Source organism: Felis catus, chromosome E1 (genome assembly GCF_018350175.1).
Source record: "Felis catus isolate Fca126 chromosome E1, F.catus_Fca126_mat1.0, whole genome shotgun sequence".
Classification (NCBI taxonomy): Eukaryota; Metazoa; Chordata; class Mammalia; order Carnivora; family Felidae; genus Felis; species Felis catus.
Genome location: NC_058381.1, coordinates 15,345,684 through 15,372,223, shown reverse-complemented (window position 1 = coordinate 15,372,223; position 26,540 = coordinate 15,345,684). Strand labels below are relative to the sequence as shown.

The 26,540-nt window shown below is 41.6% G+C and overlaps 1 protein-coding gene across 2 annotated transcripts; it reads right to left on the bottom strand.

The window, feature by feature from the left end:
* Nucleotides 1-114: 114 nt before the first annotated feature.
* Nucleotides 115-26,540, bottom strand: CRK (CRK proto-oncogene, adaptor protein). Of its 2 annotated transcripts, none has more exons than XM_023244818.2 (3): nt 26,140-26,540; nt 15,151-15,686; nt 115-3,706 (listed from the first exon to the last, which is right to left on the bottom strand). In XM_023244818.2, the coding sequence occupies exons 1-3, from the start codon at nt 26,378-26,380 to the stop codon at nt 3,569-3,571; spliced, it is 915 nt and encodes a 304-aa protein (XP_023100586.1). In that variant the 5' UTR covers nt 26,381-26,540; the 3' UTR covers nt 115-3,568. The 2 variants fall into 2 exon arrangements, with proteins under 2 accessions (XP_023100586.1, XP_023100587.1); XM_023244819.2 differs by having other exon boundaries at nt 15,321-15,686.

The window sequence follows — 26,540 nt, the reverse complement described above, 5'->3', positions numbered from 1 at the left end:
CTTCTCTCTTCTTATCTGTAAAAGGAATAGAATTTAATCTGAAAATCAGGGTCATAAACGTAACAGTAGGTATGGGCATTCAAAGTTATGTGAAGGAACCCAACACTCAACATATTAAAACAAGATTTTAACACTTTATTTTTTATTGATAAAAAGTCGAAACATACTTAAATCACCTTGCTGTTAAGCTTGTATATGCCAAAGTTGGCTCCCTTTGGGGGAGATTCCTTTATTTAACTCCGGGTTGACAATCTGCTTTGTCTACAGCGGTAATGAGACGTTTTATTTTGGGTCCAAGTAATTGGCAAAGCTTGTCCTTTTCATTTCATTTTTTGAAAGTAATTTCTATACCCAACTTGGGGCTCAAACTCACAACCCCAAGGTCAAGAGTTGCATGCTCTACTGACTGAGCCACCCAGGTGTCCCTGTCCTTTTCATTTTAAAACTTCACCACCCATAGGACACAAAACTAGAGGATAATGTCAACCTGTTAGGTATATATAGTGTCATACTGTGTGTGTCTCGATATATACACGTGCTTTGAGAAAGGATGGAAAAAACACAACGTTTAACCTTTTTTTTTTTTTTTTTGGTATTTACTAAATTATCTATCCTGAAAATGTGCTACTTACATAAAAAAGGAGAAATTAAACTGTGTATCTATCCACACTAACATTCTAAAAACCTATTATATAACGTCTAAATTTCTCATTTGCTTTATAAAGTCCCCTACCATATCCTTACTTTCTCTACACCCACATATAACCATTTCTGGACAAGTTTGATGTTCTCTGTCCACATTATTCCAGCTTTTTGATCATTACATAATCTCTTATGTTCCTCTCAAATCAATTTATTTCATAACTTCTGGAGACCCTTGTTCAAAATATCACCAATGATTAACCTCATCTTTAATGAGTACCCACAGATTATACATAATTGTTCCTTTATCCGATTATATGATTGTTTGTAGGTTGTTGAATGTACACACCTCTTATTCCCTAAGCATAAAAGATTTAGCTCTTTTGTGAAAAATATTCAAGGATTACTTTCTTCAAAAGATCACTGAGCCAAACATTTGGCCATATTTTTATTTACTACATATACTATAAACATATACAATACATGCTACAAAAAAACATTTTTTTTTTAAATTTAACTGTCAAGAAAGTGTATAGTGTTATAATACAATGGCACATGTTCATATCTTATTTCAAATTGGTTTGCTGACCACCCATTTCAAACCATTAATAGTGAAATGTTACTTAAGGATAATTAAAAATTATCTATTTGCATTATTAACAATAAACAATTCCAACAAATTAATAAGAATTAACCACGTCAAATATTAGTATCCAAAAACTGGGCTTTTGCAGAAATGATTATATAAAATATAGCAGCCAATTACAGTTTACTTGCTCTGTGACAATGTACATATGCACTTGAATAGGATTCTAGCATTTGCTTTTGGAAGATACTTTTTAGAAGTCCTTTGATTTAAGGTCTAACAACTGACACACCCAGCCAAATCCAACCCAACAGTTCATATAATGGCTTCAGACAACTGATCAAACTGATCATTGAGAAATTCTTATGATTTGGGTAGAGTTGAATGTTCCACTAATATTACATATGATGAAAAGAGACATATCCAAGCCAATATCAAAGTCAAAGGCAAAAGAAAATACAAACATTCAAATCAGTTTATGACAAGGTTTTTCTACAAGTATTTTAGATGTCATACTTTCAGGAAAACAAGATTTAATTTAACGCATATTTGGATTTGGATTTTACAGTATCTATGCTCTAACTGAAAATTTAAGAGTAGTCAGATGGAATTAAGTCTAGTATTGCAAATATGTTCATTTAACATTATTGAGCACCCACTACGTGCATTGCACTGTGCTAACTTTTAAAAGTTGAGTATTAATATATTTATCAAGCATTACCTTAGTGTGAGGTAAAAATAAATTAGCGTCAACTCATTAGTTTGCTTGTGGTATGTAATCCTGTGTCAGCTGGCTTCCCTGTGCCGTATGAGCTTCTGCACACCCCTCATTCACTCACACAAACATCTGCACACCGACTATGCCAGGCATTGTGCTAGTCACTGGGATACCATGATTTGGTATAGTTCAAAGAATGCATATTAATCATTAACCTATGTAGAAACAATGAGAAAGATACATTACTTTTCTAAAATGAGGCCCAAAGCAAAATATAAGGTGTTTCTATGGGTCATACCACACCATAGACCAGTAAGTGCCTTTCTAGACTGGGAACTAACTTTTAAGGTTTCATATTGTAGTCTAAATAGCCTAGGTCATTTTTGGTCTCAGAAGTCAATTCTTTGGAGCACCTGACCCCACATAAACCTTCCATACTTGAAAGGATTTGTAAACTAAACTGGAACACAAAGAAAAAGAGCCAAAAATGAAGGCAGTTGATAACGTAATGCACTTCAAGCACTATTTTGGCCATGTAAAATGAATACTACATAATTCATGATTGGTTCAAATGTTTTTAAAAGCGCTAACCCTACCCCAAACTCATGTAATTTTAATCTGACTTGTATACAAGTTGCACCTAAAGCAAAGGGCAGAATTTGGCCCTACAACCCTCTATGGAATATTCTAAGTGATTGGTCCTTCCACTCCAAGCAAGTAGAAGCTAAGAATTTCAGAGAGTTCCCTAATAGGATACTGGCACTCAGAAGAAATGGCCCTACTGGATCCCATTAGCCAGGAGTCTATTTAGTTGTGGTAGCAGTGTGAACCTATGACCCCTTGAGGGAAGGCAGAAAGCTGGGAATTTGGGTGTCCACTCAGTGAATCCAATACTGGCTTAAAGCTATGCACTGAATAAAGTGCTCTGCACATCCTGCTTGTCATCTGGAATGAAAAATACTTTTCTCAAGAATGAACCTATTTGTAGGTTTAGGGGAAAAGAATGACAAGGATTTAAAGAATCCCAAGAAAAAGTATGAAGCATTGACTAGGAAGGAAGACAAATGCCTCTAGTAGTGTCCTCAGAAATCTCAGGATCTGAACTGTCAGAATGAGTCACACAGTGGTCATGTTCTATAAATGAAAAAGCAATCCCACTGGGTACTTCCTATTCACACGGTGCAATATTACTTCATGGGGGTGGAAGGGAACAGTCTATTGCCATTTGCTAGCATGGTTTCAAAATGAAAACAAAACCATTGAGTAAATCAGGGTAAGCAGTGTCCAATAGTCCTCTCCTGTCCATCAGTTTTCCACAGGTTGATCTGCACTACCTGAGGGAAAGGAGGCAAAATACCCATCCCTTCTGATACACTCAGGCATGGCTGCTATCGCTTAAAATTGCCAATTCAGAAGTTAACACACGAGCCCTCCAGTTTCGTACCCTGAATATGGTAAATGAGACTAGAGATGGAGTAGTTCAGTCTAAAAAAGATCACAGGTAACAGAATGCTTATATAAACTAGACTGCTTTGACGTCTGTAAGAAAATCGTATAGATGACAATTGGAAAAAAAAAAAAAAAGATTGTTCCCATCTGTCAGCAAAACTGTTGAGCTATACTCAGCTGAAGTCCTCATCAGGATTCTGTTGATCCAGCAGACGGACATGTGTGAATGGGAAGTGACCTCGTTTGCCATTACACTCCCCTTCCCACTGACCACTCACATTAATCTTCGTAACCTTTACCAGCTCACCGACCTGCAGGAGGAGAATAAGGAAAGCGCTTTATTTCCAGTTATGAATGCAAACTGAAAAACTCCATTCTCTGGTTAGGCATACCCTGCCCACGTGATTGCTCTAGGGCTGACATTATAGAAATGGCTATTTGCTGCCTCCCAAGCCCCAGCCACCAGACTGATTACTTGTGGTTAGTGCAGGCAGAAGGAAGAAGTGATTTTAGCAGTGCAGAAAAACACAGAGTACAGAAAATAGAAAGGGCCCTAAAAAATGACACTTTTTGGAAATTTTAATCATCTCTGGAAGAGCAATCCCAACCAGAATGAGCCGGTATTCTTTTTTCTGGTACCCACTGCCCTTAGATTCCTGCTTGCCTCCCAGGTCATGGCCTAGGAGGAGAGATCCCCCACCCCTACTGGCATACAAGCAGCAGCACAATCCCTCAACCCACTGGTGTATACATATCACTACCTACTAGTGCTTGCAGAGAAGATAATCATGGAAATCAACTTCATCTGGTCCCAGAAAATGAAGCGTTCTATCACCTTCCTATCAAGGCAAGGCTTTTCCCACTTGGGCAGGTATAGGCCAAAACTCCAAATTCCATCAGCTCCCTGCAAAGTCCCCATCTTCTTCACAAGCTCTACTTGGCAGGCCACTGCCTGCCAGCTCTCCACCCCCACCCTACCATGTACTAACAGACCTTGTTGCTCCTTCAATGCCACTTGGTACCTATTCATTAAGGAGACATTACGTTTTCGTTTCTGTTATGAAAAACTTTCCTTTGCAACATCAACTATAAAGTTTTGACAATCTAGGATATACGTCTATTCTCCTATAAAACTTAAGACAAAATCAGTCTGATGAATGGATTCATCCTGTGGCAAAATATTGAACAAATGGTGAGATCAGGCCCCATATGACACTGGACTAAAGAACTTTACGCTTTAATTATCAACATCTGAGTTCTGAGCATACAAGAAGTTTCTAAGCATAACTGTTCATTTGGTTTATTAAGTTAATAGCTACTATTTACTGAACTTTCATTAAGTACTGTAGAGGATTTTTTTTTTTTTTTAAGTAAGCTCCAAGATCCAACATAGGGTTTGAACTCACAACCCTGAGATCAAGTATCACATGCTCTACTGACTGAGCCACCCAGGCACCCCTACTGTACAAAATATTTTATATACACTATTTTGTAGTCCTTATAATAACCTTGTAAAACAGAAATTTTTCATTTTATAGATGATAAAACTGAGGTTCAGAGCAATTACAGGATATACCTGAGGTCACATAGCCAGGAGCAGGGCTGGGATTTGAGCCCAGAAGTATTGGCTCCAAAGCCAATTAATTTATACTCTTTCTACCATAGCAGGAACTTTCAAATTATGCTCTCACGACCTTCAGGATTCCCTAAGAATGTCTGTAGGTCAACCACTTGATTAAGTGAACTCGAGTTTAGGACCAGAGCCTTCTGCAAAACCAGCTTGATCTTACAGAAGAACACATTGTCTACTGGTCTGTCTATAATTTCCTGAAGAACTATCTGAGAACTACAGAGGCCTAAGGTGGTTGTGGGGACCATAGGGTGCGGAAAAAAGGAAGACAGAAACTAGAGAATATCTGAGAAAAAGGGATAAAATATAAGGGTAAGAAAAGGCAGCAGTGTAGTCTGCTGATGTTGTAAAGATTGAGGCTGATGGTTTAAGGGGAGAAGAAAAGATGCTGCACGTCCATTCTTGCATCCACATGCACGATGCAGTCCCTACAAGACTGCTAGCACCAGGGTTCTTTATTCCAAGCAATCTTTGAATTCAAAGTTCCTGATGTCCAAGCAAGCCAACCATGACAAGTCAAGATGTTCCTATAGCCCCCAATCACACCACTAGCCTCTTGCTATGCTAAGGTCAATTATATCGAGTGTAGGACTTCTTTTCCCCATCTTAGTATTTATTTGTATTTTCTACTAAAACACTCATGTTGTGCTAAGTGCTATTCTGGTAGTTAGACATAGGATAATAGACCTAGGGGATGTGTACACTCATGTCAAAAGTCTAAATTGCCACTCGCATTAAGTTCCCCTCCAGATGGGGACAAGGGGCCAGTTTGAGAAGTTGGTTTGACAGGGTGCCCGGCTGGCTCAGTCAGTAGAGCATGTGAGTATTGATCTCAGGGTAGTGAATTCAAGCCCCATGTTGGGTGAAGCGCTTACTTGGCATTGGGGGGTGGGGGGAAGCTACAATATCTAACACCCCTAACAGCTGTCATATCTGAATCCATCATTTTACTGATATTAAAAACCCACAGGAGAGACATGAGGAAACATTCTGGAGTGTTGGAAATGTTTTATACTTTCATGTGGGTGGTTATCACATAGGTGAATACACATGTAAAACTCCAAGCTGTATACTCAGGATCAGTACCTTTTACCAAATGATTTCATATATTTTTTTCTCCTAACCCCACTCCCTCAAATGATTTCATATTTAAATGAAAAGATGAAAATTTGTTATATTTTACCCGCATTTTCTGGGTTTTTTAGAAGATGGTTCTTCAGGGTATACCCTTAAGTCCACCATTCTACTTGATAGCAAAATCTAGGTTTATTTTATTCATTTTGTTTCAAGTTTGTTTATTTTATTTTGAGAGAGAGCAAGTGGGGGAGGGGCAGAGAGAGAAAGAGAGAATCTCAAGCAGACCCCATGCTGTCAAGCACGGAGCCCAATGCAGGGCTTGAACCCACAAACCCTGAGATCATGACCCGAGCCAAAACTAAGTCAGATGCTTAACCAACTGAGCCACCCATGCACCCCCAAAATCTAGATTTAAACACTTTTCTCTCAATGTTACATTGTCTTTATTTTTAAGCATTCAACATGCTATCTCAAATCGCATCCCACAGAGCTCTGAGAAGTGAAGGACAGGTTGAAATGTGGACTAGCCCAGCCTCTTGCTTTTATCAGTACCACAGAAACACAACAGCTGCTCCACAAGCAGGACAGAACCTGCTGACCTGCCCTCAGACTTCTCTTCTTTCAGAGGTCAAACGGAGAAACATTGCAAGATGGTACTGGTAGGGGTGAGGGGTGGATTCTGTACAGATTAGACCTTGGGACACACCAGAGCCATCTCTAACGCACATGGTGTCTTGGCTCTACCCTACAGAGGCTCTGGAAAACCACACCATATTCTGAAATCCAAAACCTTTTTTTTATAGTTGATCAGGTTCTTGGCAGAGAGGCCCAAACATCAGGGAGTGAAACAAAGGCTATGGCACAACTCTAAAACAATTCTAACTTTTTTTTTTTTTAATTCTGATTTAAGTGGATAAAAGAGAAAAATTGTAAGCAGTCAATTGGGCTAATTAACCTGTCCAAAGTGGCCTTTAAGTACAAGTACTTCGAGGAAGATCTTATCAAATTAAATAACCCTTTGTACCCTATGGAGTTTTTCTACTGCAATATTCAAAGCCCACGGGGATTCCTAGGGTCAAGAAAAGGCAAACCCCAAGGGCAACACGACTCTCCTTAGATCACATGAGGCCCTAGTACTTCCGTAGTCTGGAAGAATAGGTGGCTGTCAAGCCTGGAGGATGCAGGCTGGGGGAGCTCAGAAGGTGCCAGGGCAGTCTGAAAACACAGGCTACGCTAAGTGCAGTTCTTCCTCCAAATCAGAAACAACACGAGAATTCACGCTTCTCCTCCTGTTAGGCAACAACTCACTAAAGCGGGATTTCCAAAGCCACACCAAGGAGGATGAGGGGGACGGATATGGGTTCAAGCTTGGCATGCTATTCCAAAGACAAAGAAAGCAAAACAGAGTACTTGCTCCAGAATTGCTATAATCTTAAGATACAAAGGAATGTACTAATCAGTAAGTGCAGTAATAACTGTGTTCTAACACTACTGATTTCAAAATTCAAGTTATAGATGGAAAAAAACCTAATTTGCCTATCAATGAATCAGAAAGACTTTGTAAAGGATTTGAAACACGAGACAGTTAACCTTTCTTTTTATGAGGCAGACTTCATCACCACCCTGTAAAGGAGAGACAGTGATGATTCTTTCACTGAGGTACTACTGTTCTATTGTCCAGTCAGTTCTCCTGATCCTAGGTCATGAACTTAGACACAAGCCTGCAAGTAAATCATGGCATCATCTATAAAGAGGACTGAATGTGGTTACTTCAATGTTTTCACTCCTAGGGAATTTGATGAATACTGGTTTCTTCCCTAGCTCTGTGTAGTTCCCAAGGTAAATCACAATTTTGGTACACATGAGTCAGATCTACAATTGGTCCAGGAGCAAATGACTACCCAATCGATATTCACCAGTGAGTTTCCATTATAGTGAGAAAAATACTGGAACCCAATTAGCATTAATTTTTGGTACTCGCTAAATAGAGGAGACATCAGGGAACTGTGTGATCTCCTTCCTTTGCTGGTGTAACTCCAGGTGACTACTTTTCTAGTTTCGGTCCCTACTATCTAACAGGAAAGGCATCAACAATCACCAGTGTTCCTTGCATGCTGACTTGCTGTAGGATTCCAGTGAGATCTGACAGAAAACACATACAAATTCATATAAATAGAACCAGAGAAAAGTACGTACAGAGATGGAATACAGAGGCCTTGTCTTCAAACATTTTTGAACACACCAAGAACACATTTAGTAAATACTTCCAGATTTGGCTGGAGGAGAACAGAAGTTAAGAAAACGACAGCAATCTAAGACAGGGGTCAGCAAGCTATGGTCCATGAGCCAAATCCAGCTTGCTCCCTGTTTCTGTAAACAGTTCTCTCAGAACACAGCAAACTCATCTGTTGTTTTGTCTATGGCTGCTTTCTGGCTACAATGACAGTTGAGTGGTTGTGACAGAAAGCGTATGGTCTGAAAAGCCCTTTACTGAAAAAGTTTGCAGATCTCTGATCTAAGGGAATAGGTAATATTTAGGGTACATCTACAGTCTTGCAAATCAATGGAAACAACTGCAGACAGTTCGGCCTTAAAGATTCACTTGCCTCAGAGATGGACTGAAACTGCCATGGACTATATTGGTAGAAAGTGGCAGGTCTTTGAGATTTAGCTGGTAGGCTTCTGGATGAAAAGAAAAAGCATCTCAACAAATCCTGGAAAATAGGTCTCATCCTAATTCTAGTCCAAGTCAGAACAGATCTTCTCTAGCTCCACAGCCGATACTACCTAAAACTAAGTTCCCTATCGCCCTGGTACAAGTTGGGGAGGTAACCACATATACTAGATACATTTTTAGCTAAATGTAAAGAATTTTCTTTTTTTTTTTTTTTCTTTTTAAAGTTTATTTATTTTGAGGGGGAGAGGGAAGAGGTGCAGAGAGACAGGGAAAGAAAGACAGGAAGAGAGAGAATCCCAAGCAGGCTCTGTGCTGTCAGCTTGATCCTATAAACTATAAGATCATGACCTGACCAGAAATTAAGAATCAGATGCTTAACTGACTGAGCCACCCAGACGCTCCTCTTCTTTTCTCTCCCTTAAGGATTCTATTTTTAAGTAATCTCTAGACCCAACGTGGGGCTCAAACTCACAACTCCAAGATAAAGAGCTTCATGTTCAACCAACTCAGCCAGCCAGTCCCCCCATGGATTTTCTAAAAACCAACACAATGGACTAGACCTAAGGTTCCCAAACTGTAGTGTCAGAGAGAGGCATTGCAGCAAATTCAGAGGGTGCCGCGACACAGTTAAAGTTTTGAGGGAAACAGCAATACTTGACATCTATTATGCCATGTGAACTACTAGCTTAAGGCAGCTGACAATTTCTACACTAGACTGCACAACATTCCTTTCAAAGATGTCATCTCTTTGCAAAACCAGGTGGCAGCAAGCTACAATAAAAAACAAGCACCTCATGAAATAAGTGTGGAACAAGAAACAAGAATGGCAGTGTTCTAAATGATCTCAAGGTTTGGAAACAATATGGCATCTAATAGATGTACAAGTCTTTTTTTTTTTTTTTTTCTTTTTTTAATGTTCTTACTTAGTTTTGAGAGAGAGAGTGAGAAAGAGAATGAGCAAGGGAGGGGCAGAGAGAGAGGGAGGCAGAGAGAGGATCTGAAGTAGGCTCTGCGCTAACAGACAGCCCAATGCAGGGCTTGAACCCACGAACTGTGAGATAATGACCTGAGCCAAAGCTGGATGCTTAACCAATTGAGCCAGCCAGGTACCCCTAGATGTACATGTCTTAATAGTTAAGTAATTGCAGTTATTTGAGATTAAAATTAAAATCTTGTTTTCTTGGGGAGCCTGGGAGGCTCAACTGGTTAAGTGTCCGACTCTTGGTTTCAGCTCAGGTCATGACCTCACGGTTTGTGAGTTCAAGCCCCACATTGGGCTCCAGGCTGACGGTGCAGACCCTGCTTGGGATTCTCTCTCTCCATCTCTCTCTGCCCTTCCCCCGCTCTCTCTCTCAAAAAATAAACTTAAAATTTTTTTTCTTAAATATTGTTTTCTTTCCACTATGTTTATTATTTTTCAAATGGGTACTAAGTTCTTAGGATATAAAATTTTAACCTATCTACTAAAGAAATGCAACTGTCACGTACTTCTTTTGGCCTGGGACACTGTGAAATATTACTGAGACACTATACGTGCTACGAACCAAGAAAGTTTGGAACCTCTGGACTATACTTCTGTGTTGACAGCAAGTTCCCCAAAAGTAGAGATATCCAAGCAGATGCTTAAAAAATCACCTGTGAAGATACCAGAAGATCTGCCTTTAATGTCTGAGAGGCTAGATTAGTTTACCTCCAAAAGTCTTTTCCAACTGAGATTCTATGAGCTGAAATAAAGGTAATGTCCAAGAAGAATGGAAAGAAGAGGAAAAGTAGACATCTGTCTCAATAAGCAATACAGAAATCTGTAATTACAATTCCAGGAAAAGGCAAACCAAACTGACACAGCAAGAACCTGCCACTCGTGTTCTTACACTTTCCGATCTCAATTTTTTTTTTTTTTCTAACACAGGGAAAGTTTAAAAACTTAGGTTTCGGGGCGCCTGGGTGGCTCAGTCGGTTGGGTGGCTGACTTCAGCTCAGGTCATGATCTCGTGATCCGTGAGTTCGAGCCCCGCGTCAGGCTCTGTGCTGACAGCTCAGAGCCTGGAGCCTGTTTCAGATTCTGTGTCTCCCTCTCTCTGGCCCTCCCCCATTCATGCTCTGTCTCTCTCTGTCTCAAAAATAAATAAACGTAAAAAAATTTTTTTTAAAAAATACAAAAATACAAAAATAATTAAAAAAAATAAAAAACTTAGGTTTCATAGAGTTCCACATGGGGAGATAGAGTTGGTGTAGCCACTAATGCATATAATCTGGGACCCAAAGCACATTTACTCCTTTCCTATCTGTGCCCTGAGGAACAGGTCCAAGTCTAAGAATACCTGAGAAGCTCCTTGATTACTCTCAAGTCTTATCATCTATCAAAGGCAAAATGCCAGGTTGAATCAGAGAATGAAAGTTACGTGATTAGTACATTTAAAGATAATTTGATTATTTTCGACAGTCTATAGAGGCATCAAATTAACTTTAACATCTGTAATTCACAAAATAAGATTCATCCTATTCCAGCTCCCAAGGAACCAGTACACAAAAATCTAAGAACAAAAATTAAAGGTGCCACTGCACTACCCTAATGTTATTTCCAGTATCTCTCCTTTAAAACACTCTGCATATTTGTATGTTTAAAATCTCAGGAGCTCCAGAATGGAACAGAAGGTATCTGATTTAGTTATATGCCCCCCAGATATGACCAACTGACCCACAGAACTATAGTGGGCAGAGGAATACCCTTACTTTGGTGGTTAGCTGGAATCAATCCCTACTTTCCAAAGCCTTCAACCTTACTAGAGAAATCTGGTGCATAGCAAAAGAGAAAATATCTAATAATTTTCCAGTTGAGGACTGTGGTCAGAATAAATGTACTAATGCAGAAAAATTCCATCTTTAAGGTGAGGGCAGGTGGTTTGTGAACTCTGTTTTTTAAATTTATGTTTTTAAGTACAGAAATCCTTTCTTCAAAGAAAATCTTAGAGAGATCCAAATATGTAACACAGTTAAAAACAGTTGCTTTGGTTGAAGCCAGAGCCCTGCATCCTTCGATTCCCCCTCTCACTACGTACCTCTTGGGACTCTTATGACACTGAGAAGCAGTCTGAAGACTGCTGGTCTAGGGGCGCCTGGGTGGCTCAGTCAGTTAAGTGTCCAACTTTGGCTCAGGTCATGATTTCGCAGTGTGTGAGTTCAAGGCCCACGTCCAGCTCTGTGCTGACAGCTCAGAGCCTAGAGTCTGCTTCAGATTGTGTCTCCCTCTCTCTCTGCACCTCCCCAACTCACGTTCTGTCTGTCTCTCTCAAAAATAAACATTAAAAAAAAATTTATGAAGGGGCACCTGGGTGACTCAGTTAATTGAGCATCTGACTTTGGCTCAGGTCATGATCTTGCAGTCTGTGAGTTTGAGGCCCACGTCAGGCTCTGTGCTGACAGCTCAGAGCCTGGAGCCTGCTTCAGATTCTGTGTCTCCTATTCTCTCTGCCCCTTCCCCTGCTCGCTCTCTCTTAAACATAAACAAACTTAAAAAAAAAAACTTATGAAGACTGCTGGTCTAATACAGTATCTCTAGGGCCCTACCAATTCTAAAATGCAAGGATTCTAATTTATCAATTTCAAGTTAAATGTAAAACTGCACTAAAATATACCTCGCTGGTCTACAGATCTTGATTTCTAGTGGGTCATATATAGCAATGAATGTTTTACTTTATGTTGTTTTTATTAAACCAGAATGCTAAGGTCAGAACACCACAGCCTCCTACTCTTATCTCCCAGCCTCACCTCAATAGGGACAAGGCATCAGCTTATAAAAAACTAGACATGGGAAAGGAGAACTGTAGACAACTGTCTACGATACAGCTGTACTGTACTGAGAGCACAACTATCCTTGCATACAGTACAAGTGAGGATATGCTGTCAGTGAAATCACACAAAACCTACATTGAGAAGGGCAGTGGCACTGTTAAAAAACAAAAAGAATCAGAGACTAGATTGGGCATGGTAGAAAAGGTACCACATGAGATCTGGGTTCATTATAGCTCTACCTCCAATTAGTCTGAACAATCCAATGTCTAAACATCAGTTCTTTTTATATAACAGATAAAGATATCTAAGGTCCTTTCCAGCTCTAAAATTGTATGATGCTAAACTGACACTGTGTTTTTAAGCACATCAGGTATTTTGAAGCTATTACTGTGGGGTATTGAACTTGAAAGAGGCCATCTTCGGCAATCAATATATGTGGCTTAAAACCAGTATCTGACCAAAAAACAAAACTTACTGAAATCAGACATTATTTTCTTTCCTTCTTCTTTTTTTTTTTTATAAATTATTTTCTACTTAGTTATTCACAAGATTTACGTTTCTTAGTAGGGAGAGCAACTCAACCACTTTGAGCACTAAAATCTCTTAGTCAAGGCAGGCATCATTAAAAACAATTCTCTTGGGGAGCCTGGGTGGCTCAGTTGGCTAAGCGTCCAATTCTTGATTTCAGCTCAGGTCATGATCTCATGGTTCAGGGCTCAAGCCCCACATTGGGCTCTGAGCTGACAGCACAGGGCCTGCTTGGGATTTTCTCACTCCCTTCTCTCGCTCTCTGCCCCTCCCCCACTCTGTCATTCTCACAAAATTAAAAAAAAAACAACAACAACACTTCATTAAAAAGAAATCTCTTTCAAGAAAGGAAATGCAGGGGCACCTGGGTGGCTCAGTAGGTAGAGGGTCTGACTATTGATTTTTGCTCAGGTCATGACCCCAGGGTAGTGGGATCAAGCTCTGCATCAGGCTCCATACCAAGCATGGAGCCTGCTTAAAAGTCTGTCTGTCTGTCTCTCTCTCTCTCTCTCTCTCTCTCTCTCTCTCAAATGAATGAATGAATGGAAATGCAAGAGCGCCTGGCTGGCTTAGTCAGTAGAGCATGTGACTCTTGGTCTTGGGTTGTGAGTTTGAGCCCCGTGTTGGGTACTAAGATTACTTTAAAGAAAAAAAAAAAAAAAGGAAATGCAAATGGAAACAAAAGTACTGTGATAATTATTCTTTCCAGGGTCTTGGCTGGCTTGTTTCATGAATGCTATTTTCATACTCCAGCCCAGTGCTAACAAGGTCTGCAGTGTCAAGAGTTACATCTGTCATGTATGTGCCCAGCATCATGCTGTATGTCCAGACTCAAAGTGGGAAAAAGTGGTGTGCCCTAGATAACACACATTTGTTTCTCGCCAAAGCAGAAACACAATACTTTTAACTCACAGCACAATCTCAAAAAACAAGCACTTTAAAAATACATTTTTCAGTAAAATCTGTATGACTCAGCTAACCCTCTTTGCATTCACTATTCAGAATGTAAAAGAAAAATTTCAAATCCAGTATGATCAGAGACTGATTCAAATAAAACCTAGCTTATTCTATCGGTAACACTTCTAAGCAGCTCTTACTCCTCAGTGTATGAACATAACCCAAAGAAAACAGCATTTAGAGATTTCAGTTTATAAGAACACACTTTGGCCCCTTCTCTGCTAGTCAGTACTCACATAACTTCAGTCTGTGCTTATGAAAGGTAGCTCCTTGCTTAAATTCACATTCTATCGTAAGCTCTGAAAGACAGGAGAGCATACCACTTTTGTACAAGCTTTTACACTAAACCCCTAGCTCTGCATAACTCAGAAAGGCAGGGAGACAAAGCTATGAGTGCTAAAGAGAGGAATAAAAGAATAAACACAATGCAACGGTTGGCCAGAGGAGATGGGCTACCGAGATTAACTATTCACCAGTAAAAGGCAAGAATTTATTCCTCAGGAGGAACTGGCTTCCCGCCTGTCAAAGGTACCGAACAACAAAAGCCAAGTAAACCTGCTGCTCCTTGGAGTGTATGCTTTTAGGTACATATCTCTTCTCCCCTGTACTATGCTACACTGTTCCTCCTGAATTCTTACTTTATGAACACAATCAGTCAACGTTAAGGAACCCCATGCCCTCTAAAGTAAAAACATTATGGTTTTGTGGGAAAACTCCATTTAAGTACTTTAATAGAGCCCATCTTATTATTTTCAACACCGATAAACAGAAAGAATCAGATTAGAATGCAGATGAGAAAAAAATATTTTAGGTTAATTCCTGTGAATTTAGGCGGAGTTAAAGAGGTCAAAGTATGTTTAGTAGATCAATAAGAACATTCAGTTATACAATTTTAAGCTTACTCATTTCAAAATAGGTTTTCTACAAAAAAAGAGAAAACCCAACATTAAATGCCAAAATCAGTACTTAATGATTCGACATCTACAACATCACAATGCTGATGCTTGTATTCAGCATTCCTATAAAGCTCTAAGAGGTCTGAAAGGGAGACCCTGTAGCAGATCTCTTCTTTCTACATTTTGCACATTATGTACCTCCAAAGCCAAGGCTGTCTTGTCGTAGGCATTAGGGACTCGCTTCTGGATTACCCTGGCATAAATGGGCCCATTCTGGAGGTTAGGGAGCGGAGTGTTGACGCTGGGTTGGGCATAGGGCCCAGGCTCCGGCCCACCCAGTGGCTGTGGGTGGGAACCCTCCTGGTTACCTCCAATCAGAGCCGATACTGAGGCGGAGGCAGGTCTATACTTCTCGACGTAAGGGACTGGAATCATCCCCCTCTTGCCTTCGCTGTCCTCCGCATTCCACCACTGCTCTTCAGGCTTATCCCGGATTCTCAGGATGTCTCCTTTCTTAAAGGGAAGATCTTCTTCATCATTCCCATTAAAGTCAAAGAGGGCTCGCACATACTCAGCCTCCTCCTGCCTGAGAATCACTCCACTACCCTGCCTGGATTTGGAAACTGGTTCTATCAACGTTGTAGTGTCCAAATAATGTATTTTGTAGAATTCCAGTAAAGCAGGCAATGAATCAAACTCTTGATCTCCTATTCGGAGTCTGGAGGGGCTCACCCCTGGAAAAAAAAACAGAGCAGGTTATTATTTAAAGATGTATTACACAGGATATGAAATGCAGATTTTAAGCATTTCCCAAACACATTTAGTCAGTAATCAGAAAAAAAATAAATAAAGTCTAGAAAAGATAATCCCATCTCCTTATGGTAAACTGAAATACTTTATAGCTAAAACATACCCTCAAAAGATGCCCAGCACCACCTGCAGCAGAAAAGGAAGAGAAGGTCATAAGAGACCAGACCAGTCCGGGCATACTCTCATACTAGATAAAAGACAAAGCAACATGGAGACTTTGTTCATTTTCCCAAAATGTTCTGTGCTATCCCATTTACAGAGTAGCATAAGGCTTAACGTTTTGTTAAAATCTTCTTTTCAACCTCAGGAAATGTAGCGAGTTCTCCTTTTCCACAGGTCTCAGCAGCTTTTCCAAGAAGAGGTGGGGAGAACTTGCTATTTATCTATACCAGGCTCATACATTCCTTCTCTTCACATTTAGAATGTACAATTGCTAAGAAAAGGTTGTTTTTTGTTTTTTTTTAAGTGAGCTCTGTGCCCAATGTGGGGCTCAAATTTATGACCCTGAGATCAAGAGTCACATGCTCTACTGACTGAGCCAGCCAGGCAGGCACTATCTCTTTAAAAATTGTTTTTTCTTTTTTTAAATTTTTTTTTCAACGTTTTATTTTATTTTTGGGACAGAGAGAGACAGAGCATGAACGGGGGAGGGGCAGAGAGAGAGGGAGACACAGAATCGGAAACAGGCTCCAGGCTCTGAGCCATCAGCCCAGAGCCCGACGCGGGGCTCGAACTCACGGACCGCGAGATCGTGACCTGGCTGAAGTCGGACGCTTAACCGACTGCGCCACCCAGGCACCCCCAAAAAATTGTTTTTTCATTTAATCTACTTTTTAGAAAGAGAGAGGGAGAGAGAGAGAGAGTGCACGTGCATGTGGGGGGGAAGGGCAGGGAGAGACAAACAGAAAGAGAATCCCACGCAGGCTCCACACTTGGCACAGAGCCTGATGCTGGGCTCGATCCCACAACCCTGGGTTGAGCTGGATGCTCAACCAACTGAGCCACCCAGGCACCCCAAGACTATCTTTTTTAATCTATGATTGCTGATTTCAATTTCATTTCTGACAGCCAAAAAAAAAAAGAAGAATCTTAATCAGGCAAAAGAATCAAGGAGCCTATAAAAAGAAACTAAAAAGCTGCTTAAAAATCAATTCCTAATGTCTTCATTGAAATGAAACATGCAAACAGTATTGTTCCCTTTGAGGCAAACAGGTCACGAAAAAAAGTAAATAAGGATGCTTGAAAAAATAAAGAAGCATTAAAATTCTCAACCTCTAGGGGTACCTGGCTTGCTCACTCACAGCACATGACTCCTGATCTCAGGATTGTGAGTTCCAGTCCCATGTTGGGTATAGAAATTATTTAAAATCTTTTAAAAAATAAAAATAAAATTCTCAACCTCTGAGGACATCCTGAGGGTCAAGGAGAAAATGCATTAGGAATCTTTAAAATTCATATGATGCAAAGAGGTGTATGGCCCTAGACATACAGGGCATACTTCAGAATGTATTCCCTCTCAGGGCGCCTGGGTGGCTCAGTCGGTTGGGCTGCCAACTTCGGCTCAGGTCATGATCTCGTGGCCCGTGGGTTCGGCCCCACGTCGGGCTCTGTGCTGACAGCTGGGAGCCTGGAGCCTGCTTCAGACTCTGTGTCTCCCTCTCTCTCTGGCCCTCCCCCACTTGCACTCTGTCTCTATCTCTCAAGGGTGAATAAATGTTAGAAAAAAAAAAAAAGAATGTATTCCCTTTATCCTGAGATTCTAGAATTGAATAAATTAACATAGTATCAGTTCAAATGAGAAACAAAGTTTCTAGTAAGGAGCACCTCTAACTTACACTCTGCTAAGTGCCAAAATATCAAATTGTCTTCATTGGATTTTTAACCTTTGGCTTCCTGATAAAGTAATAAATAACTCTATAGAAAACTGGATTTTGTGGAGGTTGGATTTTTTTTTTCCAATCAGCCTTAACCTACAGGCACTCAGCATTGAGTTATAACATCCCAGATTTAAAAAAAATTAATGTTCATTCATTTTTGAGGAGAGAGAGACAAGAGTGCCAGCGGGAGGAGGGGCAGAGAGAGAGAGGGAGATACAGATTCTGAAGCAGGCTCCAGGCTGAGCTGTCAGCACAGAGCCCAAAGCAGGGATCAAACTCACGAACTGTGAGATCATGACCTGATCCGAAGTTGGACACTTAACGACAGGTGCCCACAACCTCCCAGATTTTAATATAGATCTGTGTGTATGTGTGTGTCATAAATTTATACAGGTTTTCATAGCCAGGTTGCTATAAAGTTTTATATCTTGCCTTTTCTCATACTATGAAAAACATTTTATTTTATATAATAAAAACTTTCTCTCTTTTCAAGAACATGACTTTTAATAGCTACAAAGTATTCCCCAGGCGCCTGGGTGGCTCAGTCCCTTAAGCTTCTGGCTCTGATCTCAGCTCAGATCTTGATCTGCATCATCACTTCAAGCTCCACATTGGGCTCCATACTGGGCATGGAGCCTTCTTAAAAATAAATAAATTGAGGTGCTTGGGTGGTTCACTCAGTTGGCATCCGATTCTTGATTTCAGCTCAGGTCATGATCTCATGGTTCATTAGTTTGAGCCCTACATTAGGATATGCACTGACAGTGAAGAGCGTGCTTGGGATTCTCCTCTCTTTCTGTGCCTCCCCAGCTCATGCACACACGTGCATTCTCTCTCTGAAAAATAAACACCAAAATAAATCAAATAGGGGTGTCTGGGTGCCTCAGTTGGTTAAGCATCTGACTCTTGGTTTCGGTTCAGGTCATGAACTCACGGTTTGTGGATGGAGCCCTGCATCTGGTTCTGTGCTTAACAGTGCGAAGTCTGCTTAGGATTCTCTCTCTCCCTCTCAGCCCCTCACCTGCTCACACGCTCCCTCTTTGAAAATAAACTTTAAAAATAAATAAATACAGATAATGGAATAAATGCTGATAATGGATTTAAAAAATAAAAATTAAAAAAATGAAGTATTCCCAACTTTTTGCTGGTGAAAATGCTACTACAAGCAATTTTTTAAATTTATTTTCTTTTGAGAGAGACAGAGTGTAAGCAGGGGAGGGGCAGAGAGAGGGAGAGGAAGAATCCCAAGCAGGCTCCTCGTGGTCAGTACTCAGAGCCTGATTCGGGGCTCGAACCCACAAAACAATGAGATCATGACCTGAGCCAAAACCAAGAGTTGGATGCTTAACCAACTGAGCCACCCAGGTGCCCCTATTGTGAGCATTTTTTTTCTTAACTATTAATGAACTTTTTTCTCATTACTTCCTTAGGATAGATTCCTTGAAATGCAATGGCTGGAGCAAAGGGTAAGAACACTAAAGTTTAGGGGTGTCTGGATGGCTCAGTTGGTTAAGCTATCCAATTCTTGATTTCAGCTCAGGTCATGCATGATCTTGTGGTTGTGAGAGCCCCATGTCTGTGGAGCCTGCTTGGGATTCTCGGATCTCCTTCTCTCCCTTGCACACATGTGCTCTCCCTCAAAAAAAAAAAAAAAAAGAAAAAGAAAAAACCATTAAGGTTTATGTTGCCAAATTGCCCTCCAAAAAATCTGTACAATTTTACACTCCCACCAGTGGTTTATGAGTTCCCACTTCCCCCATACTCTTGCCAAAACAGCATTTAAAAAATCACTGCCAATTTAATGAGAAATGTGATCTCTTTTTAAATACCATCTTTGATTATTTGGTGTTTTTCAAGCTTACTATTTGTACTTGTTTGGGGAAGGTTACTTGTTCAAGTCCTTTGTTAAGGGAAAATGGTCAATTTCTGCTCTCCACTCCAAGAACACTGGTCCACCATCTAAAAGCCATAGTGATTAATATGGTGAAATAGCAATATTGCGGTAGCTCAGAAGTATAAATTAATTTGCGTTCTAAAAGAAATGAGACCCAATTATTCTGTTGTTAGAAATCACTTCTAGAATGACCAGAAAAAGTACATTTAAAATTCAGTAGTGAGGAGAAGTGAAGATAAACTTTGGAAGTTAACCTGAAGTCCTCAATACAGAATGAGTTCTGATGAATGAATGCCTTCCCTTTTTACATAAATGAATGAATGAAGAGCTGTAAGCTAAACAAGCTGTAAGCTAAAACAAGTTAATTAATAGCCCACATTCAGTAATGCTGTCTCTCCAACTCAAGATGCTGAAATAGATGTCCAGACCCAGGACTACATATCTATGGAGAACACTTAGCAGGCACAATCATGACAGTTCTGAGTGTTGAACTAGAAAGAGAATTTTGGTTATGAATACACCAGAGCACGGTGGTGCTATATTTTGGAGTTTCTCTTCACTAAAGGGGATCAATGAAGGGGAACTGTTCTTATTTAAGTCTGGTAGGCAGGGAGACACATGGTCATTCTGCCTATCACCACTAGGCTAATTAAGTGATCCTTTAGACCTGCATAACTGTTAAGGATTGGGTCAGTGTGAGCTCCAAGGAAACCTACTTAGCACTGCCTGCTCAAGAAAGCCTTCAGGGCTGAGTGGTAGGGAGAACTCTCACACCAGCAGAGTATCCATGGCTTAGAAAATGGTCCTAATGACACCTGGGGAGGAAAGTTTCCTTGCTTGAGTTTACACAACTACATGCCAAGGTGCAACAGCCAAATGGTTTTCACTAGTTGCCTTTTTGGGACAGTGGTTGGAAGATGGTATATACTCAATAAATGTTAGATATTATTAATGAACAAAACTCTGAAGTGAGGTAAAGAAGTAAAATGAAAGTCTGTTCCCAGCTTTGAGAAGCTCACAGCATAACTGGGGATGTAAAGGCGTACACAGTGTAACCAAAGCAGTGTATCGCAGGAAGACATTATTTCCCCCCTGCTTCCACTTTTTTTTTTAATTTGTAAATGTTTTATTTTTGAGAGAGAGAGAGAGAGAGAGCGCGCGCGCGCACACACACAAGCAGGGGGAGGGGCAGAGAGAGAGGGACACACAGAATTTGAAACAGACTCTAGGCTCTGAGCTGTCAGCACAGAGCCCAACCAGGGCTCGAACTCACAACTGCGAGATCATGACCTGAACCAAAGTCGGACGCTTAACTTACTGAGCTATCCAGGCGCCCCACTTCCTGCTCTCACTCTGAAGGGGAGATGTGTTCTTACAAAAAACAGTAGCAACATCAAACTGTGTTCTTAGATACAACAAAATCATGATGAAAGATTTGATCATGCCTGAACATTTCCAAGGCACTCTTTTCACTCTAAAAAGGAAAGTAACCACTCCCTGGTATCCATTGTTATAGTTCCTCCATTACTGTAGTAGCCCAAATAAAATGTGTTTTGTGTTTGTGTTTCTTTGGGGGAAAAGAGTTCAGAAGAACAAATAAGACCACAAAACCAATTCCCTTAGAAAGATCGCTGGGAGAATTCTGAAAGGAAAAACTGGCAGCTCCTCTGCCATAAACATAAAGGTAGGAAGCTGTTCATTTCTTCTTCAATTGCTACATGGTGTGAAGTGGGCCCACTATGACTTCTTTCTTGGCTTGGCTTGGCAACCCCAGCAGTCACAGAAATATAAGCAAAACACCAAGGGAAATCTCAGATATTCCTTACTCATAAATTTTTTTCTCTTCTAATGACACTATAATAATACCACAAGAAGAATGCCTGTTTTTGTGTACTGCTGAAGCAATCAGATTATATAGACTATCAAGTTTCATCGATCCAAACTCCAGAGGAAGGGAAGGGAAGGGAAGGGAAGAGAACAAAGGTAAGTCTCAGATAAGCCCAAACCTCATTACAGCTGTGTGTTCTGGTTCCTTTTCCCTAGTCCATCTCCTTCCAACCACAAAGAGCCAAAGGCAGGAAATAGAAGGGCGGGAAAGGAAGGAGATACAGTCAGTCTAGAGAAAAGAACCAATGACAAGGTTCTCATTGCTGGAGCTTGGAAAACCTCACTGATTTGTTCTACCTAAACCTGCGCTGGTATTCTGAACATGCAGTTATGAACACACACGTTCAGAAATCACAATCAATGCAAGCAATTAGATATTCTTTTGGTTTCTGTACATGCTCAACTCATTACTTCTAAGCATTTTAGCCCTTGGGTTGCATCAGTTTTTACAACATGACTCCCTGAAGGTTATATGGACACCCAAGAGCTCTGTGGGCTATGACAGGCAAGGTCACTTCTGACGTGGGTACCACCTCAGCAGCTCCATGATCATCCTCTCCTTGATCTCACAGCACTTCCTTTTTCCCTTTCCCTTTCCTTAATTCCCACTCCTTCTCTTCTGCTTATGGTATTTATAGAAATTGCTTACACACACCCCACCACCTGTCTAATACAAAGGGATAAAAAGGCTGCTGACTTCCATCTGAGAAGGTTTCCTAAAGAGGTATCAAATGTCTGGTCTCCTAAGCAAACAGAACTTTCTAAAAATGGTAGCGATTAGCTATCAGCCTGGTACTTTGCAGACTCAGACTGATTGGGTTTGATGAATTCTGGCTCTGTCATTTACTAGCTGTATGAGCTGTTATTTAACTTCTCATGGGGCCAAACACCTACTTTATTACAACAAAGTTCCTAAAAGTAGCTGGTACCTTACAGGTGCTTAATAAAAAGCAAATTCAGCTTAATACCCTGCCCAAACTTCTGAATTCCTTTAGAAATTTCCAATTAATCCCAAACCCAAAGTCCACTATACTGTTTCCCAGAAAAGGTTCTACAGAATCTCAAATGCTTCTCAAAAAGTCTTGTGGTCAAATATGTTTGAAAAACCCAGTATCCAATACCTACTAATTTCACATAAGCATAGTAAAGGCTTAGAGAAGTCCTCTAGTAAATAAACCTACTTCCTTTTACCATGGAATCCTTTTCTTGTAAAACGTGGAAGTAACTCACTGAAGAACTTCCCCCCAGAACCACTGGATGGATGGATGGATGGATGCTCTGTAACTGACGAATAAAACCTGAGGACCAGGTTTCAGAACCGCAAAGACCAGGTAAACAAATGAAACATAGATGGTGGATGAACAAAAAAAGGAGCAGTGGGTGATGAGCAGTCCCACAAGATCTCTAAAGTGGCTTAGTGCAACACCACGTTGAAGAGGCAGCACAAACAATAACCACCTTAGCTTCTGCCCCTCCCCCCTCAAAAGGAGGCAAGCTTTTATGCTCCCTTCATCCACTAGAGCAACAGGTAGAAGGCTCTGAGTTAAGCAGGTAACAACAGGTGTCTTCTTTATTTCCACGTCCTGGATCCAAGGTCCTTTTCACACTTCTTGATGCACCCCATTCCCCTCCACCCAGGCACCTGCCAGTGTCCACCAATCCACACTGTGCCTACCTGTGAGCCTCTCAAAGCTGAGAGTTTTCAATTTGGCTCCAAGTCCTGCTCTCCCAACCTCATAAGACTAATATATCTAATACTTACTGAGTACTTACCATATGTTGGCCCCATTCATAAGTATTTAATATACTAAACTCATTTAATCCTCACAACATAGTGAGGTATCATACTCTATGAGGTATTACTATTTCCCCCCTTCTTTACAGATGGGGAAACAGACAGAAGTTAAAGAACTTGCCCAAAGTTATATAAGTAGTAAGTGGCAGGTAAGAAAGATTCAAATCCAAGCTCCAGAGCTCAAACTTATAACTACTCTCCCAGGTCACACCTACTCAGTTTTGTTGACTGTCTACTGATCAAGGTCTAGTAATACCTCATTGTCTGAAGAAGAAACGTGTGAATCAGTGATCGCAAAGCCTTCCCACGAGGTCAACCTTGAAATCTAACCTGACCAGGTATGACCAGCAGACCTGACCAAACCTTGCCTTATGGCCCTGAGGCATAAGGCAGGTTGCTCCCAGACTACGGCAGCCTATGGAGGCTGAACAGCTAAGTTAAAAATAGGTTCACGGGAAAAGGTTGAGAATACCTGTTCCATCCTACCCCTAGGACTCTAAACACTAAGCCATTCTATACCATTTCTACCTATGTATTATGTCCAGAAATTTGCTATATAATCCTACGTAAAAAGCTCATTTTTCATGTTCAAATTACCAAATAAGGATTTTTAAAGCTTCATCATTGACTTTTAGATGGCAGACGTGTATTATCTAAATGCTAAAGCTAGTTTCTTCTTGTCATCCTTTCCTTTTGGTCTTTAAATAGAACCTGTAACCCCAGGACAGAGACAGAAGTGTTGAATCCTCTATGTGCATGGTTGAGATCTTAAAAGGAAAGAGAAAGAAGTACAGTATAATAATGTAAGCTCTCTGGTCAGAATTCGAAGGTTCAAATTCTGGCTCAGTCATTTACCAGTTATGTGACCTTGGGCAAATTACTGAATCTTTAACTCTGTTTCCTCAGCTATAAAATGGAAAAAAAAATTTTTTTTTGTTAAAATGAAAACACTTTAATAAATAGAAATCATAGTACTTTCTCCTCAGATTGTTATAGACAGAGAATGAAATAAAGCACAGAAAGTACTCAGCAAAGTACTTGGCACAGAATAACCAGTCAATAAATGTTAGCTAATACCGTGCATGCTTTTCTAAAACTCAAGAATTCCTGTGTAGTTTCAAAAGAAAATAGCTTGATGGGGGAGGGGGAGAACAAAGATTAAGTAATCTTTATGAAGACAGCAACTCAATCAATTGCTCTACGTGGAAAAAGTGGGCACGTTACCAGAAACCAGAATTACCACAATGCCCATGAATGTTCCACACCCCATCTACAAACCTTGGCAATCTTCACCTTCTCCCTTGGGACAAGCATGTGAACTCGTATCTGTTATGACAAGGTGGAGCTCAATATCAAGGTAAGTGCAGAGATACAAAGTCGTAACACCAAGGTGTGGAGAAAGCTCAAACTAACAAACCTTCCTGCTGCCATTCCCAAATTTTGCAAAAACAGATACACAAACAAAAAGGTTGAAAATTAAGCTTTGGAGACAGTTTGACATCATATTACTGCATTGTAATGCAAAAACCTAGATACCAAGAAGGTGGTAAAAGGTAGACTATATCTGGTTTAGGGCAAATTTATGTTACATCAATATTCCTGTCTCATGTTATGCTCTTAAACCAAAGAGACTGAGAAGGACTTAGGCATTGGTATGTGTTAGCAACAAAGAGACGGACTATCCTATGTCCCCATTTCTGGCCAGAGTGAGTAAATCTAAATTAGGACTACCTAATTTGCAAGTCTGCAAAGCCTGGCTCAGGAGCTTCCTAATTCACTGAGACTGGCCCAGAGCTTGCCTCAACTGGTCAGGAGGAAACTGCTTCAATTTGGGAACAATGAGAAAGACGAAGCCTCTCCGTGCTGTGACACAGATGATGGTAAGAGGACAGTAACCTCAGAATTACTCTGCACCTCACAAATCTCAAGTACTGAGTGCATAAATCTCGTTAACACTCTCCAAAGACATTGATAAGACAGTCACGTCTCAATGATCCTTGTTAAGGAAAACCTAGGTCACAGCCCCAAGTCACTGAGAAAGGAGAGGCCCTGACTTACAAGACTGACAATGTTTAAGTCCAATGAAATTGCAAGGTCCATTCACTTTGAAGGAAAAGATGGTTTCCACTGGCTTATTTCCTGGGGGGAGGGGGGGAATGTCCTCCCCCAAATACCTTGAAAACTAGAACCCGTAATTGTGGAGAACAGTCTCTGGACGCTAAGATCTCTCGGACACTATCAGCTGGGCATCAACTTGTTCTGGGCTGATCACAGAGGGCTTACTTCTATCACCAAGGCACTTAGCTCACCACCTTCGTCCTCTGTGGGGGAAGAGGGCAGTAAAAGTATTTTGGAAAAATGCCCAAGAAAGGAAAAAGCTGACCGGTTTCCTGAGGGTGTCTCCATCCCTCCCGGCTAGTATGTGGTGACTTCCTACCAAAGGCCAGCAGGGGAGAATAGCTCTCCAAACCAAACCCGGCTCTCTAACACTACAGGAAATGTTTCAAGCCTAAAAAGCCACTTGTAGGATTATCGGATTCATTCTGGGAACCGGTGCCAAGTGATGCCCCCGCAGTGCCAACATCCCCCTCAGCTCTTTGTCCCCACGTTGCCCGGCCCTGCCCTTGTGCCTGGCCCCGCCGCTAGCCCCACCCTGGGGCCGAAGCAGTTCCCCTTCCCCCGGGCTGTCCTCCCAAGTCACACCCAGAGGCCTGGGTCAGCGGCTCCTCCTCTCCCCACCCCCCAACACACGCCCGCTAGTCGGTGGGAACGAGCCCGGGCACCAGGCTGCCCCCCTGCCATGGTCGCTCCAGCCCTCTGCCCGTGTCCCTCGTGGAGGTCAGCTCGCGAGGAGCAGCCAGCCAGGCTGGGGAGTTCCGCGGCCCTCACCCCCGCCCCGGGCCTCCCGTCCCGTCTGTCCTCACCGGGCGGAGGCTGGGCGGGCGACGGTGGCACGGGCGGGCGCGGGCCGCTGCTGTTGATGATGTAGTGGGAGACGCGCGAGTTCTCGGAGACGCTGAGCACATAGTCCCCGGGGCTGGTGCTCGAGTCCCGCACCAGAAACACCCCGTGCCGCTGGCCCTGCAACAGCGCCACCGCCTCCTGCCGGCTCAGCCGCCCCCAGTACCAGCTACTCCGCTCCTCCGAGTCGAAGTTGCCCGCCATGGCCGCCTCCGCGCCTATACGCTGGGCCGCCGCCGCCGCCGCGCGCGCGCCCCTCTTGCCCCGGCGCCCGCCGCCCAGCGGACCGGCTCCGGTCTCAGCCTCACAGCAGCGCCTGAAATGGCGGCGGCGGCCGCGGGCCTTCCCCACCGGAAATGACGCG

What these genes read in the sequence shown, in the direction of transcription:
- CRK (XM_023244818.2), bottom strand. Translation starts at nt 26,380, where the DNA reads ATGGCGGGCAACTTCGACTCGGAGGAGCGGAGTAGCTGGTACTGGGGG. An exon ending in GCCCGCCCAGCCTCCGCCCG is followed by an intron (nt 15,687 to 26,139) that starts GTGAGGACAGAC and finishes TTTTTTTTCCAG; the next exon opens with GGGTGAGCCCCTCCAGACTC. An exon ending in AGACAGCCTTGGCTTTGGAG is followed by an intron (nt 3,707 to 15,150) that starts GTACATAATGTG and finishes CTCCTCCTGCAG; the next exon opens with GTCGGTGAGCTGGTAAAGGT.